Source organism: Camelus dromedarius, chromosome 2 (genome assembly GCF_036321535.1).
Source record: "Camelus dromedarius isolate mCamDro1 chromosome 2, mCamDro1.pat, whole genome shotgun sequence".
Lineage (NCBI taxonomy): Eukaryota > Metazoa > Chordata > Mammalia > Artiodactyla > Camelidae > Camelus > Camelus dromedarius.
This window is the reverse complement of record NC_087437.1, coordinates 81,214,353-81,232,565: the sequence shown is the minus strand read 5'-3', so window position 1 is coordinate 81,232,565 and position 18,213 is coordinate 81,214,353. Positions and strand designations below refer to the sequence as shown.

Sequence of the window (18,213 nt, the reverse complement as noted above, 5' to 3'; positions counted from 1 at the left end):
AACAATAAATAATTCAGAAAGAGAATTTTCCTTTATTCTGAAAGCAAAGCATAGTAGCACAAGGTGCTACTGAAAGTCGGCATCATTCATTAGAATGTCTGTGTCCAAAAAAAGAATTCTGATTTCTCAAGAACTTGTCAGAAATAGATCACAACAGAGAAGTGGCAAAGCTGTAATGATGTATCAGATAGAAATACACAAAGCAATCTTAAAAGTGTTTGGGGGTGGGGGGAGGGAGTAGAGGGTGTCTCAGATTCTATAGGAGAAAAGGAAAATAAATATCAGTAATTAAATATAATAAATATCAAAAAAAGCATCCACACCCAAAAAGAGCAAAAACAAAAATTTCTCTTCAAACGTCAAGTTTGTAATTTATGTTTTAATTTCTACAAAGTTGCCTTCTACAAGTGTGAAAAAGATTTTCTACTTGTAGCATCTTTTAGCATTCTTTAATCTTTGTGAAGGCTGTCTTTTGAATTTCATAAAGAAAAATCAGCATTTTTGAATTCCTGAGACTGAGACCAAATAGGTCTGGAACCCCATCAACTAAGCTTCCAAATAAGCTGCATATAAAAATAATAGCGTCTGTATTTATGAAAAACAAACAGATCTTCTAATAAGACTTCCTCATTTCACAGCGTTAAGGTGTTACGGATAAAGGTATAAAAATGTTCCATAAAAAAAGCTGAATGGCATGCAAATAACTGCCAGTCACCCGAGCACAAAACAAAGAAAAGTAAAACCCGCTCATGGATTTGTGACTAACGAGGGGTACAATTTACAATTCCACCCACCGTGTCAGAGAACTGTGTGCCACAAACACCGGTAATCGGAGGTCTCTCCCTTTTTTTCAGTTCATTAAGGGCTTGAAAAGTTGAATGTTCTTACACTCTTAACAACTCACTAAGAAGGAAACAATTCCTACTGGATGAGGCAGACAAGCTGGCACACGGTAGATGGCTGGGATTCTCAAGAAACTGCTGGATTCTGCCTCTAAAACAAGCCAACACCAATGTGGGTTTTTACTCATTAGTTGAACCACAAAGGAAAACCAAAGGAAAAGCAGCCTGATGGAAAGTGAAATGGAAAAACAGGAGTGTGCGGAGAGGGCTGGGAAAGCCAATGGATGACTCAAATCCGAAAGCTTTTGGTGCTTTATTTGCTCTCCTGAACCTTGGCTAGAAACTGAAATCTTCAGCAGAGCTATAACAGTGGCTGCCATAAAGTAAATGCATTTTCAAAAGCTAAAACTCAAGCAATAGTTTGCGGAGATCCAGCCATTACTCTGCGTTGCCACAGACTACTTGAAGTCAGCTCGAGTTGGCTTAAGTTTAAGGTGGATTCTAAGTACTGGTAGTTGCTGTAAGGGGGAGAAGTGTGCGTGTTCTTAGGTGATTAGAAGGTAGAGATCAAAGGAACATAAACTCAATGGCTTCCAAATAATTTCCCACATTTTAAAAGGAAATGTCAAATTAAGAAGTCTGTTTGCTCAAATACCTTAGAGTGATGAGAACACATCCTCCTGCCCTAACTTGAATTAAACAATTTCCCCTCAGAAACCTTTTTTTCCCCCTAGAAATAACTAAAATTAATAATACCACTTATGTGTAAATGGTAATCAACATTTGGAGACTTTTTTTTAATATTTTTCAAATTTTATCTGGTAATAACAGAAATAATTAGATTGGAGAAACATTTATTAAAACTTGGTGACTCAAACATAGAGGAATACTTCTCCATCTGCTTGCTAATGGCCCCCTATTGAAAATATAGTATAAATATAATAGTTACTACCTCATTCTAAAGGCCTCTGGGCATAACTTTTAAACAAATGTACATTAAACCCTTCTCTCTGAGAGCTAACTGTCAGAGTTCTTTGATTTAAACTGCTAGGGCTCTTGAGTTTTATTAGCTATGCTTCTTTCTCCAAATAACCTCTTGGCGTCAGAATACTTCATTCCATTTCTCTGACCTGGAGCGCTCACCCATGGTCACAGCATCATCTATACTCCCTCTGCTTAATCCCTCATTTCCTTCCATCTGACACCTCCAACACCTGGAAATCTCACTGCCTCTTTAAAAGGAGTCATGAGAATTCTTTTTCTGAGAAGTTACATTTTTCTTCCTTACCCATTTCACTGCAAAGAACAAATCATGCCCACTTAAGCAGAAAATCCCTTGCTTTAACAATCCTACTTTGTAAATACACATTAATGAAAAATCCATTGAACATTACAGAGAGAAATAGATTCTTCTCAGAGCTAAGGGGTTAACTTTTTGATGAAAATGATGAGTAGTGACAAAGTTCCCCATATACAGTCTTATAAATCAACATTGAAGACTGCTGTCTAGATTCTGGACAGAGAGGAAAAATGAAGATTTGATCACTTAATATGTCCTGCAATCCTTATGCAGGGACCTGTCTCTGTTTTTAATTACACACACAGAATAACCCCTCCCTGCTAAAAAAAAAAAAAAAAAAGCCTTCTTTTCTTCAGCAAAACACCACTAATACCTCCTGAGAAGCAAACAGAAGTCAGTGTTCAGAAATCAGCTCCATTTAGAAAGAAGTCATAGAACATTAAAATACAACCACTGCCGGTCATGCAGCCTGAGAACTGAGAAGTCCCCCAAACAAGGCAGAGTTCTTAGGGGATGGAAAGACTTCTCCACTTCTCAGCTAAAAGGCTACTGTTCAGTGTGATCTAAATTCCAGTCAGCTTTGGCACTGGAAACTATTTCGCAGTTCTAGACAAGGAAGTCCCCAATCATACACATCACTGTATCTCTGTGTTTTCTCTGTGATGGTCGTGAGCATAGTAATCCACCATGTAGCTCAGAGCAATGCTGTGATAATATCAGAGGGGCCGGTTATAATGAGATCATCTCATCACATTTTTGCTCTTTTCATGGAAAGATGTATCAAATATCAAAATGCAAAGCAGAAGTTCTTGCTCCAAAGAGTGGCATAAAATGATTTTTCAATCCTACTTTTGGAAGATCAAAATAAAACTCGGGGTAATTACCAGGTCTGGTGTGTTTCACTTCTGGACTGAGAGGAATTTTAGGTTTCAAAGAAATAAATTGTGTTTTACTGGGAGCTGGAAAAATAAAGAAACAAAATAATCAACAAATCAATATTGAGGCATTACAGTGTCTAAAACCATAAAAGGAAAACCTATACTTTAAGGGGAAATAAACCCATCACCTGGAATGATTTTAGAACTATTCCATTAAAATAAACTTTCACAAGCAGAATTTAATGAAAATACAGTACTAAATTTTCATCTGGTTTGAGAAAACATTTCAAGAGACATAGCATTGCTGCTAAATAGTCACAGTAAAAACACAAAGTAAGACAGTGATTTTAACCCATGGTTTAAAAAATAACAGAATCAGCGTCTTGATTTTGTACCTTACTTCACATTTCTCCACTGTATCTAAATCTTTAAAGCACCAGAAAATGTTTTAAAATTGGTATTTACTGATAGGTGTACCACTATGATCTGCAAGCATAAAGAAATTTTACTAATATCATACTAGAAAGCTTTTTTCCAGATCAAGTTGAATTTGAGGGCTTTACTCCAAAAAATAGAGAACTATGTATAAGACTCAACTTCAAAAACAATGACTGGGTAGAAGATGAGAAAGCACCAGAGGTTTAATAGCTTTCCAAGGTACAGGATGATGTCTAAGTGCTGAGTTCATATCCACTAACTGTCGGGCCAGCCATCCAAAACCATAGCAGCCATGGAGTTGATGTACTGAATGAGATATGTCGTATTGTAGAAAAGCTTCTATTAGAATAGTGACTGAGACATGACATAGAGGCGGGGATACAGGATTTTCCATGTGAAATGAAGTAACACATCTACTACGGATATATTGTTACCCAGTGTCGTCCGTGTAGGTTCAGGGCTTTTAGAAATTTTAGATGTAATTGTTCCAGGACTTGTGGTTCTTTCTGGTGATGGAAAGGAAAAAAAAAATATATATTGAGATATTCTAGAGACAATTAAAAAAAATCCTCCAAGGAGGAACTGAACGACCCTTTTAAAATCCTACCATATTTAGTCAGTGTTTAGGAAGTACACAGTGAGTAAAGGTTCTGGGAAGGACTTTTTAAATTCAGTCATAATAGTGTAGGGTATAAAAAAATGGAAATAAGCTATGGAATAAGCAGCACCCAGTTTATTGAGCATGATTCTGAGTTTATCATTACACAATGAAGAATATCACCTCTAAGGTGATAAACTACCTCTACCTCAAACTCTGGGCCATAACATACATTGTTCCCCTCCCCTTTCCCTCTGGCTAAACCCTGCACATATTTTAAGGCTATACATCCTCAACTCTTCCTTTCTTTTTCTGAGCTTCTGCAAAGTACCATAACCTCACAAGCAGAGTATATAATCTTACGTTACTCTCTGTTTATGATGTATTATCTTTGAAGGTTATGAGCAATGAGAAAGGCAGGGTCACGTCCTCTCCATCTCAGCCATCGCCCTAGTACAAAACCTGAAAACGTGTTCTGCACCAAAAACAAGAACTGGTAGCCTAATAAACCCTCAAATACAGATGCACACCAGGAAAATAAATTACACTCTATATTGCTGTAACAGGAGGGCTTGTTTCTAGGTTTATGCCAAAATTTACATGCAAGAACATCACTTAGATAATTTTCAATAAAATCTTTTTGAAAATGTTTGATTTTTATTATTGTGCATTAATTATTCATCTTCAGTTAATTTCAGATTTTATAAAGAACTTTTAATCTATAGAATCATAGCATTTCTTTTTATGATAAGGAGGTAGACAATATCTATTTGGAATTAAATGTCCTGAAAGGTTAAAGAGACAATTATTTACCAGGTTTAGTTCTTGGTGTTTTGGGCCGGGGGCGTCGTTTAGGAGTAGAAGGGACAGATGTAGTTTGCAGGGGAGCTGAAAGAAGATTTAGTAGAGCTTTGATAAATGATACTCCTCAGGAATCAATCAGACTGTAGCTATAAACTTGTAAATCTCTTGAGTACAAGAACTGCTTTTTAATTCTTTGTATCCCTAGAATGCCCCACACTGTGTTTTATACACAGTAGGTGCTCCGTAAGTAAGTGTTGATTGGGCCAAAGGAATTCAATGTCTATGTGAAAATGGAAGGTACATTGTTCAGTTAAATGTCCCAGAAAGGGAGGAATTTAGGAATACAAGGTACAGTTAAGAACTCAAGAGATGGTTTAGCACACAGCGGGGGAGAAGCACAAGTACTTGGAATTTAGAGAATGGAAATTTTAGAACTTCTTTAATTCTGTAGGTCATTACTAACCTCACCAGGAGTTAATGAACTTCATGATTCCAATAATTTTGTCATAGAATACAGGTTGAGTTCCCCGCTTTCACTCATCTTTCTTCATCACGGCCAGGACTACAGAGCCTACTTGGTTCTCTTTATACTTAGACTACTTTGAGAAAAATACTCTGACCAAGTGGTATCTAAACGTTAACCGAAGAGAATATCTTTTAAAACAAGTATCATCTATAATTTCACTGCTATTTTTCTGGTTGGGAAAATTTGAAAGAAGGGTACAAAGGAAATAATTCTTCAAAATAATCTGCAAAGATTGAATCATTAGGTTGTTCATCTGAAATTAGTATTATGGATTCATTTTAGCTCAATTAAAAAAAATATATATGTAGGCACCAAGATTATGAAGATTCTTTGAGGATCATCACAAGGCTAAGTACAATTGATAACCCACTTCTTTAAAGAATTTCATGGTAGAGAATGAAGGGAAATATTTACTGCCAAAAATTTTCTGAAAAGGCCAACATGACTGATTCTTCTTATCACTTTATCTATTTTTTCAAAATACACAACTAAATAAATGTCATTAGTTACCAGGTGTTGTAGGTTGCATTTCAGGACTGGTAAAGATTTCCGGTTTTTGAGGAACAAACGGTGTTTCCCTTGGAGCTGAAAACACAAATCCCCCATCCCACCAAGTAATTCCAGTTAAAATGAGGCATTTTAAGAGGTTCAACATGCTTTTAGATGGTGTTACAAAGCACATGCTACCAGTGCATGACGGAGGATGAAAAATGCATGTGGTCTTGAAAGCTGGTGGATGAAATGATCATTTAAAGTGGGGGAAAGGTCAGAATGAAATTTTTCAGCAGCTGACTCCAGGCAGATTCAATGCGTGGGAGACAGGTGATGCAGGCCACAAACACATGAGATGGGATGAGATGGGTGATGAAGATGTCCATGCAGCTTTCAAAGCTTTTCATTCTTTTAAGGATGGAAAACATATCATCTATACAGTTCAAAAAAGGAAAGAGAGAGCCCAAAATGGAAACAAGATGCCTGCATTATAGGAAAAAAATTTGTATTATATTCAGAAATAGGAAAGAAATAAATGATTAGATGTGATGGAATGAAATGGTCACTTGGAAGAAAGGCATTCACATGAATTTTCTTTTGATGGAAAACAAAGTACAATTTTTCTGTTAAAAACATTACCCAGTGTTGCCCTTGGCTGTTCAAGAGTTCTAGAAGTTTTAGGTGGGACAGAATCCAGAAACAGATCGCTTGTTGCTGTTGGAATAAATGTCAACATTTATAAAAGCCGTAGAAGGCCCCAGGAATAAAATACAAATTCATGAGTAATAAATTATGCTTCAAATGGGGAAAAACATCAAGCATACTTGAGAGATTGCTGAATATTTTTAACCTAGTGATTCATTAGGAGTTGAAGATGAGCTCACTTTTAAAAACGTACATATTTTAAATGTTAGAAACCATGATAAAACCGTGTTTCATATAGTCAACTTGTTTTCAACTGGTTTTTCAGGTTCCTTCCCTCTGCTTCTTAACTACCGGTTGAACCCACTCTAAGCATTCTATTTCATTTTTTTCCTTATTTTCTCCTGCCGTTTAAAATTATTTACCTTTGTCAGGGCATGCATAGAGCTAAGGCCATGCAAAAAATACCAGACATGTGTCTTTGTGTGGCAGAGACCAGTCTTATTTACTCTGAATCTCCTGCAGGAACTTGTTTAGTGAGCGCTTAACAAACGCTTGCTAAAAGGAGCTACTGGACTGCGTTAAAGTCACTGCAGATGGGGCAGTAAGTGAAGGCCAAAGATTAGACCCAGCTGGACCTCTGCAGATGAGTGAATGACATGTCCTGGAGCCGGATTTCTCACCTCGGCACTACTGCCCTTTAAGGGCTGGATAATTCTTTGTTGTGGGGGGCTGTCCTGTACATTGTAAGGGTTTAGCAGCATCCCTGGTGTCTAAATGTCAGTAACGCCTTCCCCAGTTGTGACAATCCAAAATATGTCTAGCCATGGCCAGAAGTTTCGGGAGTGGAGGGGAAGAGAGCAGAAATACCCCCACTGGAGAACCACTGCTCTAGAGAAAACTCTTTAAGAATTTAAAATCTTTTAAGGATGATTCTGAACAACAGAGCAACAGGCCATGGTTTCACTGTGCCTCAGTGGTAACCTAATCTATCTGCATCTCCCACACGTGGTAGAATTTACTGATGGATGTGAAGAAATAATCACTCAATGGGAGAAGTGGGTAGAATTCATCTCCCTGACACAGACTGCCCCTTCCCTCCTCTAGGCTTGGAAGAGAACACTTTTTCACTCTGCAGAGGGAACCAGGTGTGGTATTGTCAGAACACCTGGCATCCAAAAAATGAATTGAGAGGCTGGGTATACCTGTGTAGGGCTCTGATATTTCAGGCTCATCTGATGTTGTAGAGCTTGAGAAAACATCATAAGCTGCTTTTAAAAGAAAAGGTAAAACAAAAGAGAAGGTATTAATTTTTTATTAATTTTTAAAGATTTCATGACATGCTGGCTAAAGGAGCACAGTTTTATGTAGGTGTGAGTGGTTTTGGCTGCGAGCTACTGGTCTTGTCACTAATGTGTCAGCAATCACCAAGATTTGCATCTAGTCCTTCTTGTCCTGAACTAAAGGCCTTTAATGCAGTGAGCCCCGACACTGGCCTTTAGGTGATGTGAGCATAATGCTATACGTTTGCAATGAGGTAGTGCCAGCTCTAAATCAAGTGGCTTCAAAGAGTATAAACATAAACGACACAAATGAACTTATTTACAAATCAGAAACAGACTCACAGACATGGAAAACAAACTTATGGTTACCAGGGGGAGAAGGTGGGGTGGAGGGATAAATTGAGAGTTTAGGATTTGCAGATACACACTATGTCTAAAAGATATAAACAACAAGGTCCTACTGTATAGCACAGGGGACTATATTCAGTATTTTGTAATAGCCTATAATAAAAAAATATGAAAAGGAATACATATATATATATAACTGAATCACTATGCTGTACACCAGAAATTAACACAACATTGCAAAACGACTATACTTCAGGAAAAAAAAAAAGTATAAACATACATGAAGTCAGATGGCAACTTAAGGAGAGGTTTCCAAAGAAGAAAAGAGCGGTCACACTGAGGTTATTTGCACAAAGCCTACAGCTCAGTCTTTCTACTTCGTAAAAGCTACCACCGTGATGTCTGGACAGCCCTTTACAGTTGGCACAGCACTTTCTCATATATTAGCTTATTTAAGTCTCTAAACATACCTGAAAAATAGATGAGGTAGACATTTGCCCCATGTTATAGCTAAGGGGGTAGTATCTCCATTTTCTAGACAATGAAATTGAGATTCACTGGGGCAAACATCTTCTATCACCAATGTTTACTTTAGTGGGTGAAATGCTTCAGCTATTCAACATTAAGTACTATTTCTAATCTTACGTTCACAGAACAGAAATGGTACCAAAATTTGCACCGTCTAATGTGAGTACAATAGTTATTTCCAATTCAAAGGTTATAAATAGCAATATTTCTTTCAAAAAACAATAGTAACTTGTAATCATGATTACTAAACTTTACTTTTATATTTCACAGAAAACACAACAACGATATGAAATAAGTCACATTACCATTTGTTTATAACTTCCTAAAATTGCATTGCTAAATTCTGTTTCATTGGTTGTACATTTTATTTTCTCTCTTAAAAAACTGATTAAATGCAAAATTCACACTAAAAATACTTTGCTATTGCTCTGGAATCAATGCAGCATAGACAAAGCATGTCCAGTTATCAGGATTTTATCCATTTATTTTATCCAAATTCCATGAATATTAATAGCTATGGGGAAGATTTCTTTTTAAAAGTACTTAGATGAAAGCCTGCATGAACTCACTAGGACATAAATTGTTCTGTCATGCTCTTTATGCAAAATTTACCCCAGGGCCTGGGTCATAGGGAGACTCCATGGAATTAATCTGTAAGATTCCCATTACAGTGAACAATGAGTTTGACTGTTGGGTAGTTTATGCTCTTAGTACAAATCAAGGAGAATAAATGAACAGGTCCTTTACTTATTTTATGACACACACATGCGCACAAATCTCTTCCTCTGCTACACAATTACCTGCCATATGCTTGTGTGGCCATACTCTGCATGGAAACAGACTCCTAAGCACATATGGAAGAAACAAGGAGAAAATACAAGAGGACCATCAAGAAGTAGCTGGATGAAAAGAGTATTCACAAACACCACACACAGAGTTTCCAGTGCCACTCACATAAGCAAATAACACTCTCTTCAATTCATGGAAACATAAAATATCTTTCTGGTTGGCCTTGAAGTCTGAAAATCCTGACTGCGAGAAAATACTCACAAAGAAAACCCAAAGGCTGAGACTATAAATCTCTAAGAGACCACAGGAAATCTGTAAACCATCTGCTATACTTGAGTTCTATTTTCCAGATCTCAAAGTATCAACGCCACCATTTATTCCAATTTTTCTTTTCCCTCTCTAGGGCTTAATCCAGTTGGGGGCCAGACTTGTGCTAATCAACACCTCAGGGGTGGACAATAAGGTCCAAATGTAGAGTTCAACCTCTTTTCGAGCCCACTGAGCAAACCTGGGGCCAGAACTTTCCAACGAGTAGACCATTCCTTGAGTAGACTGATCACTTCACCTTTCAAGTCTTTAAGTCATTTATAGAGCTTAAGTACACATAGCAAGAATTAAACACCAAAAATAATTAGCCATGAACTCCTAAAGGGAGCTTGCGAAGTGGGTTCTAATGAAAAGACTGAGGCTGACCATCCTTAGTTCTGTCAAGAGACATCTCTAAAGATAACTGTTTATTGCTCAGGGGGAAATAATTGTGCCAGAAGAACTGTCATCTTAATAAGTTACAGTAACACAAAATGATACGTTACGACACATTGAGAAGGAAAAAGAAGTTTGTCGGAACATGTTAGGGGAAGAACAGGCAGGAGAGTTTTCTAAAGATGAAAATAAACATGTTGGATTATCTTGGGTTATAAAAGAAACCATTTTCTTGATTTAATTTTGGCTTCAAATTCCTCCTGGTACTAAATGATGGTTTTTAAGGGAATGACCAAGTAAGTTACAGAGGCTTAACACTGATAGCATTAGCGAGCCGGAAACACAACACTGATTTCCATCCTCCTCTTCCAATTATAAAAGGCTTTAGAAGTCATGCGTATGCCCCATCTATGGAGGGATGTATATACGACATGTGTGCTGCTTCTCCCACTTCTGATGCCCGCAGACAACACATCGAGTTGGTCGTGGTATCATTTTACTCCCTGAGCCAAGGCCTCAGAGTCCAGTTTACAGAATGATGCAGGCTTCCACTCTAACCAAATGGTGCAGCCGTGTGATACGATTCAGCATCTCTGCCGTGGGGTTAACAGGACATCATCAGGCCATTCTCACAGGTTGCAAGGCCTCTTCAAATCACACGGCACGTGTCCTTTCCATCCTTCCTAAACATTTTTACACAAGTGAAATGAAGACCCAAGAATCATTTGGTATGTTTTTGTATGTATGAGCTTAGAGTATTTTCTCCCTTGCTTCTTTTCTTTCTTTTTATCAATTAAAAAATTTATTGTTGTTATTGAGTGTCTGCGGCAATTTGGGAAGTTTGGGATAGACAGTGTAGCATAGTGGGAAGAGGGTGCATTCAGTGCAAGGGCCAACTGTATTAAGGAAATGTTAGTGGGGCTTCCTCAGTACTGTGAGTTAGGTTAAGTGACTTACACATTATTCCTAAGACATAACAATCCAATGAAAATTATTATATTATTTCCATTTTATAGATGGGGAAGCTGAAGCTCTCGGGGGTTAAATTACTTGTCTGCAGATGTATAAGTGGCAAATTGTTGAGCTATCGGTTTATTAACCCAGCTCTGTCTCACCCTATAGCTCACAGATCAGTGATCACATTCACAAGGAGAATGAACTCTGGGACAGGCCAGCCTTTCTCTCAGACCACTTGATGTCTCTTAAAAATCTAGAAGGGACCTGGTCCTAATAAGAACATGGAATTTATTCTGCTGTGAAGCTATTCTGCAAAAATTTCAAAGCAAGCTATATGACATTGTTTCACTTTTAACTTGGAGTGGTTTGTTGGAGAGAAGCATAGGAAAGAAATGAATGAGGATCTAGTTTTTGTTCCTCTACCTGCTCAGAGACCAGTCTCTCACATATCTCCTTATGATAAAAGAAAATGATAACTTGCTTTGCTTCCAGGGACTTCTGGAAGGTCAATCTGGTGGTATATATATAACCCTTTGAATCTCTTAATAGAACACTACTATGCAAATACAAAATTATATTATTCCAGTGGAGAAGTAATCCAACAAGTATGCACACATGCATGCACAATTTATCCAGGGGTGAAAGGTACTGAGAACTTTTCTAGAACTCACTCTATAGGAACAGAAATCATAGTCAAGTGGCTATCTTCCAATAGAACCCAAGACCAATTCTATTACATCACCAGAAAGATTAACTTTTCTGAATGATTGTTACAAGCACTTAAGTATTTCTAAAATGTGACCAACTCTCTTAATACAGAATTTATAAGTAAGTTTACATCCTGTCATATAGTTATAGAGCAGATTTTTATAATTTCCTTTCTGTACTTTAAGGAAAATTGGATGTGCCAGGGAAATCAAAATCAATCAATCCCACTTAAACATACTTTAGAGAAGGTTTAATATCAACTACAATTCCAAATAATGAGATCACAAAACATAGCACTAATCAAAGACTAGGGCCAATAGGCCAAAAGTGGGGAAGAATACATCTGACGGCTACACCTCTCGGATTTCCTAGGCTATTCCAAATTCCCAATAACCTGTCCCACTCTTGCCATAAACTATTGAAGTGATTTCAACGTGCATGTTAGAATTTCCACATACCCTTTTAGATTTAAAAGTAATACAGAAATCTTTCTGAGAGTGTGCATTCTGATTATTTGATACAGAATATGAAGTAAATGTGGAAAACAAATCTAGTACATGCCGAAGCAAAATGAATTTTACAAAAGGTAATGATAAACCATTTAATGGCTGATAAAGAGAAAAGCAGCCCTTGGCATCGGGATGCTGGCCAGGCCACAGCTAGGCTGTTGTGTTCTCCTGCTGACATTGACAATTTAAAAGAATACCACCATCAGACAAGTTCAGTCGGTGACCAAGATGGACCAAGACAAAAACCAGACCATTCTATAACTGTGTGGAACACAAATGCACAAACACAGAAACTACTGTCCCCGCATTCTGGTTCATGTCTTTATCAGTCACATCTTCAGTTTCACTCCTCTTTTCTTGCCTTTTAGTTAAGAATTATTAAGATATTCAATCAGGGATTACTCCCACTTTCTGACAGCAACCAATTCAGAGCAAAGCTTCACTTCCTTAAACCCTCCCCAAAATTACCTAGTACAAAACCAAATCCCATAATGTCTTTCCAACATCCTGTTACTAAGAGATCCACAGTTCCTCCTGGTCTGCATTCTCCATTGTCACAATAAGTAGATCAACCTAAGTTTGTTCAAATACAGGTGTGTTCCTGGTGGTCACTGGCTGAAAGGAATCGACATAGTAAATACAGATGCACTGTACCCCAACAGAGAAAACAAAATGTATTCATTTTGCTATAATAATGTCATTAATACCAGCTGAAATATATCATTTCTTCAAAAGATCTAACAACAAAAACCGGACCAATGACTTTCTGGACCGGTGTTCAGGTACTACCTCTACCTCTCTTGTCTTCATTCTCAAATAACTGCATTAGGAAGTCGTGTGAGTAACTGGGAAATAATCATATAGGTTGAAACAAAATAGGAAATAGAAACTTAGTGCATGTGTAAAGTCACACAAAATCAATCAAGAAACAAGGCTGAAATGAATGAAAGGACTGTGTGAGTGTATCAACTCTTTAAATCACAAATAACACACCTGATAAATTTTACTTTGAAATTTAACCTGTTAGGAAGCTGCCATAGAACACTTAATACAAGAGTTAGACAGGAGTGTTGCAAGCATTAGCAGAAACAAGAGGTACTTAATTACCCACTTTGAGAAACCAGGCCCTCTCTTCTATAACTTTGGATGATTTTTACCCACACCATGGAAAATGTTACAGACTACAGTGACAAGGAGGTGCTCCCCAAGCTTTAATATTCACACAAACCACCTAGAGAGCTTGTTAAAAAGCAGATCCTGATTCAACAGATGTGAAGTAGAGCCCAAGATTCTGCCTTTCCAACAAGCTCCCCGGCGACGCCAATGCTGCTTGGCCAAAATCATACCAAGTGGCACAGATATAAAAACTAAAGGCTGCTGTAAGGACAGGCTAGGACGCTCCTGTGGCTAATGCTCATGTCCGCAATCACACCTACTGAACTGTTACAGCCCGTGCCAAGCTCCTGCACGTCACCTAGAGGGTGACAGCTGGCAGTCGACAGGTTTCGGAAGTTGTCTGGCAGCCTAAGGTGGCCCTGGCAGGAGATAGGCAGCTGAATAATGAAACTGCTTCCCGCTGCATTGGCCACTATTCATACTCCATCACGGCGACACCAGAATATTCCTCTTCTGTCATTAAAGGCCAAAGGAACCTTCCTTTTACTGGGATTTCCAATCTTATCTAACTCTGTCTCTCTGTAACTCTACAACCCCCAACACAGTCTCCCTATTCCCCACTGTTTGCTTGCATTCAGGCTTTATATATCATTCGTGTCCCAGGCATTACAACTTCATGAATGGTTTCCTTGAGATTTTGGCCAGTTTGCTCTTAAATAATCATAGACACCAAAAATCTAGAGGCTGCTTAATGAAACCCAGGAAGATTCTATGTTCCCTGCGTTTATAACACTAAAGCTAAGAGATAAAAGGGACCCAAGAGTTCATCTAGTCCAGTGGGCCCAAAAGTCTTTGGTTCGGGAGACGTAATACTCACAAAGGACGTGAGAGTCAGGCCAGGCCTGGCACAGGGCAGCAGCTCAGCCATCATGCACGCCCACACCAGCCACTGCTCCACGGTCAGTGCCGCTGCGCCCCTGGGATGTTCAATAGAACTAGAGGCTCAGGCTAAAACTCTACCCAGAAACTGGGTTTCAGATTCAGGTGACCCGGACTGCTGAAGGTGTTTTTGCACCCACATTAAGTAACTGCGATAGAGTTTCAGGGTCTGTGACAAGGGGAACCAGGGCTTAGAATTTGAGGCTTCTCTGGATTGGCTGACAACCATCACCAACTTTCAAGTGTTTTCCCATTTCAGAAAACTAGGGGAGACTGTAACAGACATGCTGACTTCATTTGATACCATCCTTGTATTTTTTGCTAAGATCAAACCTTACACTTCCTAGAGAAATGACAATTTGACGAAGATCTATGCATCTGTAGCTCATTTTCATCCTTCCTCAAACCAATCCTCTGCTGGTCTCCTTGCTGGAGAATACCACAGAGTGTTGGTGTATTTAACATTATGACATCAACTTCTAATTATATTATATACTAATTACCTGTACTTAAAAAAATCACGACTAGAAGGCTCATTAAAGTAAAATACGAATAAGTAAAACAAAAATCATGGAAATAATCGCACAAAGTGGTTTGCAAGGTTTTCTTATGTTGAATATTTTCTTTAGTTGACTGCTAGACATCAAAGAAAAGATGTAAAGGAGAAAACTCTTTGAGAAAAATCTGTTTTTTAAAAAGAGAAGCTATTTCTCTCAATCTGCTTTAGTGCTGGAACACAAGAAGTCTCAGGAGAAAAAAGCCAAGTGCTACAGTTTACAAAAGAGCAAACTTAGATCCAGGAAAGTAGAGAAAAATAAAAAATATATGGTTGGTAGTAAAACCAGAACTGGAACCAAGGTTTAGTACTTGTGCCAAGAGCTGTGGTCTTTCCTCTGTATCACAATATGCTTACAGATTTTAGGACTTAGCAATAATATCTTACACATAGTAAATTCTCAAATGTTCACTGAATATTTTACTGATACAGAAGCAAATATCTACCTGCAAGGGAAATATTAAATTCATACTGTTAAATCAGATCATGATGGTGCTTATTTTTGTTACTGCTCTCATGACACCAAAGAGATCTCTAGAAATTCAGTGAGCCAATTTGCAGTTCCTCTCCTTGCCAGACTTCTAATTATATATCCAGACATGAAAACACAGATCTTTAAAACGAATGCAAAATCATTTTGCTTTTGTATTGGAAAAAAAATGAAATTCATCTAAGTATCAAGAATGACAGCTTTACCATTTACTACAAAGTATATGGATAATCACCAAAAAAACCTATAAAAACAAAAACAAGAGAAGTTATCCAACACTGTGCTCCAATCTATTTTTTTAAAAAAAGAATGCAATTACCAGTTTGAGGCGGTAGGATTTTGGAATCTTCAGATGTTTTACTTGTAGGCACAATCCACGGTTTTTCACTTGAAGCTACAGCAAAAAGAAACGGAATTCACTGGTGAAATTTTTTTTTTTTTTTTTTTTTTTGAGAAGAGAAAGAGATAGGAATAGGTTGCTGGTGTGGTTAAGTGGCCACCAGTAGCCTGAAAGGAAAAGCACACACTGATCCAATTAAAAATCATTGTACATCAGGAAGAAATCAATATGCTCCCAGAGCATTTGAGTAGTGACTAGAGAGAGACCAAAATTTGGTGTCATACTCTCAATCTTTTTGAGGATAGAAAACTATTATGGAAATAGCAGATTGATGATTGTTACTGAATTTGTAGAAAAGCCAATAGGTTTTTGTTTGTTTGTTTTTTTAATCAAATCAACCACTTGTCTGGCTGAGTTAACTGAATTCATCAGCTCACTGAGGTGTGCGGAGGTGGAATCCAGTAATCATGTCCTACAGAATGAAGCAATCACCACCCACTTCTAATACCAGACTTAAGGTGCTGTTATTACCCAAGGTTCCCCCAGGTTTCTCAAAAGGGAAAGGTGTTTTTGCCTGAGGAAATTCTGGAAGCCTTTTTGGAGCTGCAATGAAACACATAAGAAATGTTACGACTTGAAGAGCAAGTAAGAGAAAAGCTTTCTAAAATCTCAAGCTTGCAAAAACCGAAGACAAACATGAAAATGCAAGCTACTCAGGTAAGGTAAGGGACTGTTAGTATCCACCTCTTACTCCTGCGTTTCAATGATGGATAATATGAGAAAGCTTCTTTTTACATTTTTAATAATCAAGCCACAAAATTTGAGGAGTTTGGGCTCTTCTTTTTACCCTTATTAAACTAGTGTCCCAATTTCTTTAGCTATGTGTATGTATACTCTCAGATATGTTTCATTTAAACCACATAAATCTGAACCAGAAAATGTCCCTCTAAGAGCCTTAAAAAATCGAATTTCAGTAACTACATGGCTTTATATTTAAGCTCCCCCAAGAACTTTTTTGCTATTGCACTCAAATTCCAAAAATTCTAAGAAGCAGTCTGCAGAAATATCATAAACGTATCTTCTTTTTCAAGAGAAACAGTGGAGTAAAAAGATACTTAGGAAAAAATACAGAAAATAATTTATTCAGTGACACAATGATTTCTGAATGAAGAGAATCAAATATAATATCAAAATATGACCACCACAAAGGAAAATCACCAAAGGATTTGTCATAGAGAAGGACTCTTTAGGATCCTAGATTATAAAATAAAGATTTTATAACATTTAAGGGCTTGGTGTTGGGGAGTTTACTGTTCTATAAGCCATGTGTGCCTTCTTTCCTGTGAGGAGATAAATTTGAATGAATTAGCTTAGGACTTCTTTCAACCATGCATAAAATTTCCAAGGTAAAAAGAAGCTGCATTGTTTAATAATTTTTACCTAGAGTGCTCAGTGGGAATTCAAACCTAGGTATTAAAATAGTCTGCGATGTTTCGGGGGTCCTTTCCCTGAGAGCTGCAATAAAGAAGAATTCAGTTAGAGACTCTGTGAGTCGGGATTTGATGCTGTGGTTTAGCCGTATGGTGTAGGCATGCTCCTAACAGAGGGCGCACTGGGCAGCTGATGCCTTTCATGCAAATAGCTGGCTTTCCCTGGAAAAGTTTTACATAGTTGTTATAATTTGAAGGTGTACCTTCAAATGGCCATGGTGTGGCATGGAAGATCAACATCACAAGTACTGAACACAATACGTACATGCTGTTCCTTTTTTTCTGAAGAGAATAAAGCAAGTTAGATTCTCTTGGGCCAAGAAGCAGCTAACTTGCATGGCATGAAATTCTTATTAAAAGACAGGACACTTTCGGGGATTCTCCTTAAGTTTAGTACACACAGGACTTGGAAAAGCCAACCAAAATGGAAAGCACAGACATAGTCAAGACTTCCACCTTTCCAGGCTTTGTAAGTTAGAAACCTGACATTCTGTTTTTCTAGACATCCCAAGGGACTGGTAAAAAGGGTGTGCAGTTAGCACCTACCATCCAGAGCTTCCTAGAATATTAGTCACCAGGATCAAGACATGTTGTTAACTCTTTAATGGAATTGGTCCAAGAAAATAGGAAGATGAACTACTGCCAGTAATGGGGGAGAAAAGTGGGGAGGGTGGGAAAGCCAAGGCACTGGGGTTACTCTTCTTTTCTATGAGGGTTGAGAGGTGGGGTTTTTTTTTTTTTTTTTTTTGAAGAAAAAAAAGTTCTTAGAATTACCCAGTGTTGTTTCTGAAATGTCTAATGCACTAGACACAGTGGGTTTAGTGGTTCTTGGAACTGATTCAGGAGTCACTGAAAGGTAAAAAAGACAACTTTACAAATTAAGATAAAATGATGGCACAACTGAAGAATATAAGGCACTTTTGTTGTCCTTTGGAATT

At 37.8% G+C, this 18,213-nt stretch overlaps 1 protein-coding gene across 28 annotated transcripts in view; it reads right to left on the bottom strand.

Annotated features, from left to right (window-relative positions):
- The window catches only part of ABI3BP (ABI family member 3 binding protein), a 241,219-nt gene that overhangs the window by 103,834 nt on the left and 119,172 nt on the right, over positions 1–18,213 (bottom strand). For 21 of the 28 annotated variants that reach the window (XM_064495880.1, XM_064495924.1, XM_064495926.1 and 18 more), the window contains exons 11-18: positions 18,050–18,124; positions 15,765–15,839; positions 7,726–7,791; positions 6,518–6,592; positions 5,897–5,971; positions 4,870–4,944; positions 3,893–3,964; positions 3,027–3,101 (exon numbers count right to left, since the gene is read on the bottom strand). In XM_064495880.1, coding sequence (XP_064351950.1) covers positions 3,027–3,101; positions 3,893–3,964; positions 4,870–4,944; positions 5,897–5,971; positions 6,518–6,592; positions 7,726–7,791; positions 15,765–15,839; positions 18,050–18,124 — 588 coding nt within the window. Of the gene's footprint in view, positions 1–3,026; positions 3,102–3,892; positions 3,965–4,869; positions 4,945–5,896; positions 5,972–6,517; positions 6,593–7,725; positions 7,792–15,764; positions 15,840–16,316; positions 16,430–17,225; positions 17,301–18,049; positions 18,125–18,213 lie in introns of those variants that run through there. The other 7 variants (XM_064495971.1, XM_064495875.1, XM_064495956.1 and 4 more) reach the window with 7 other exon arrangements.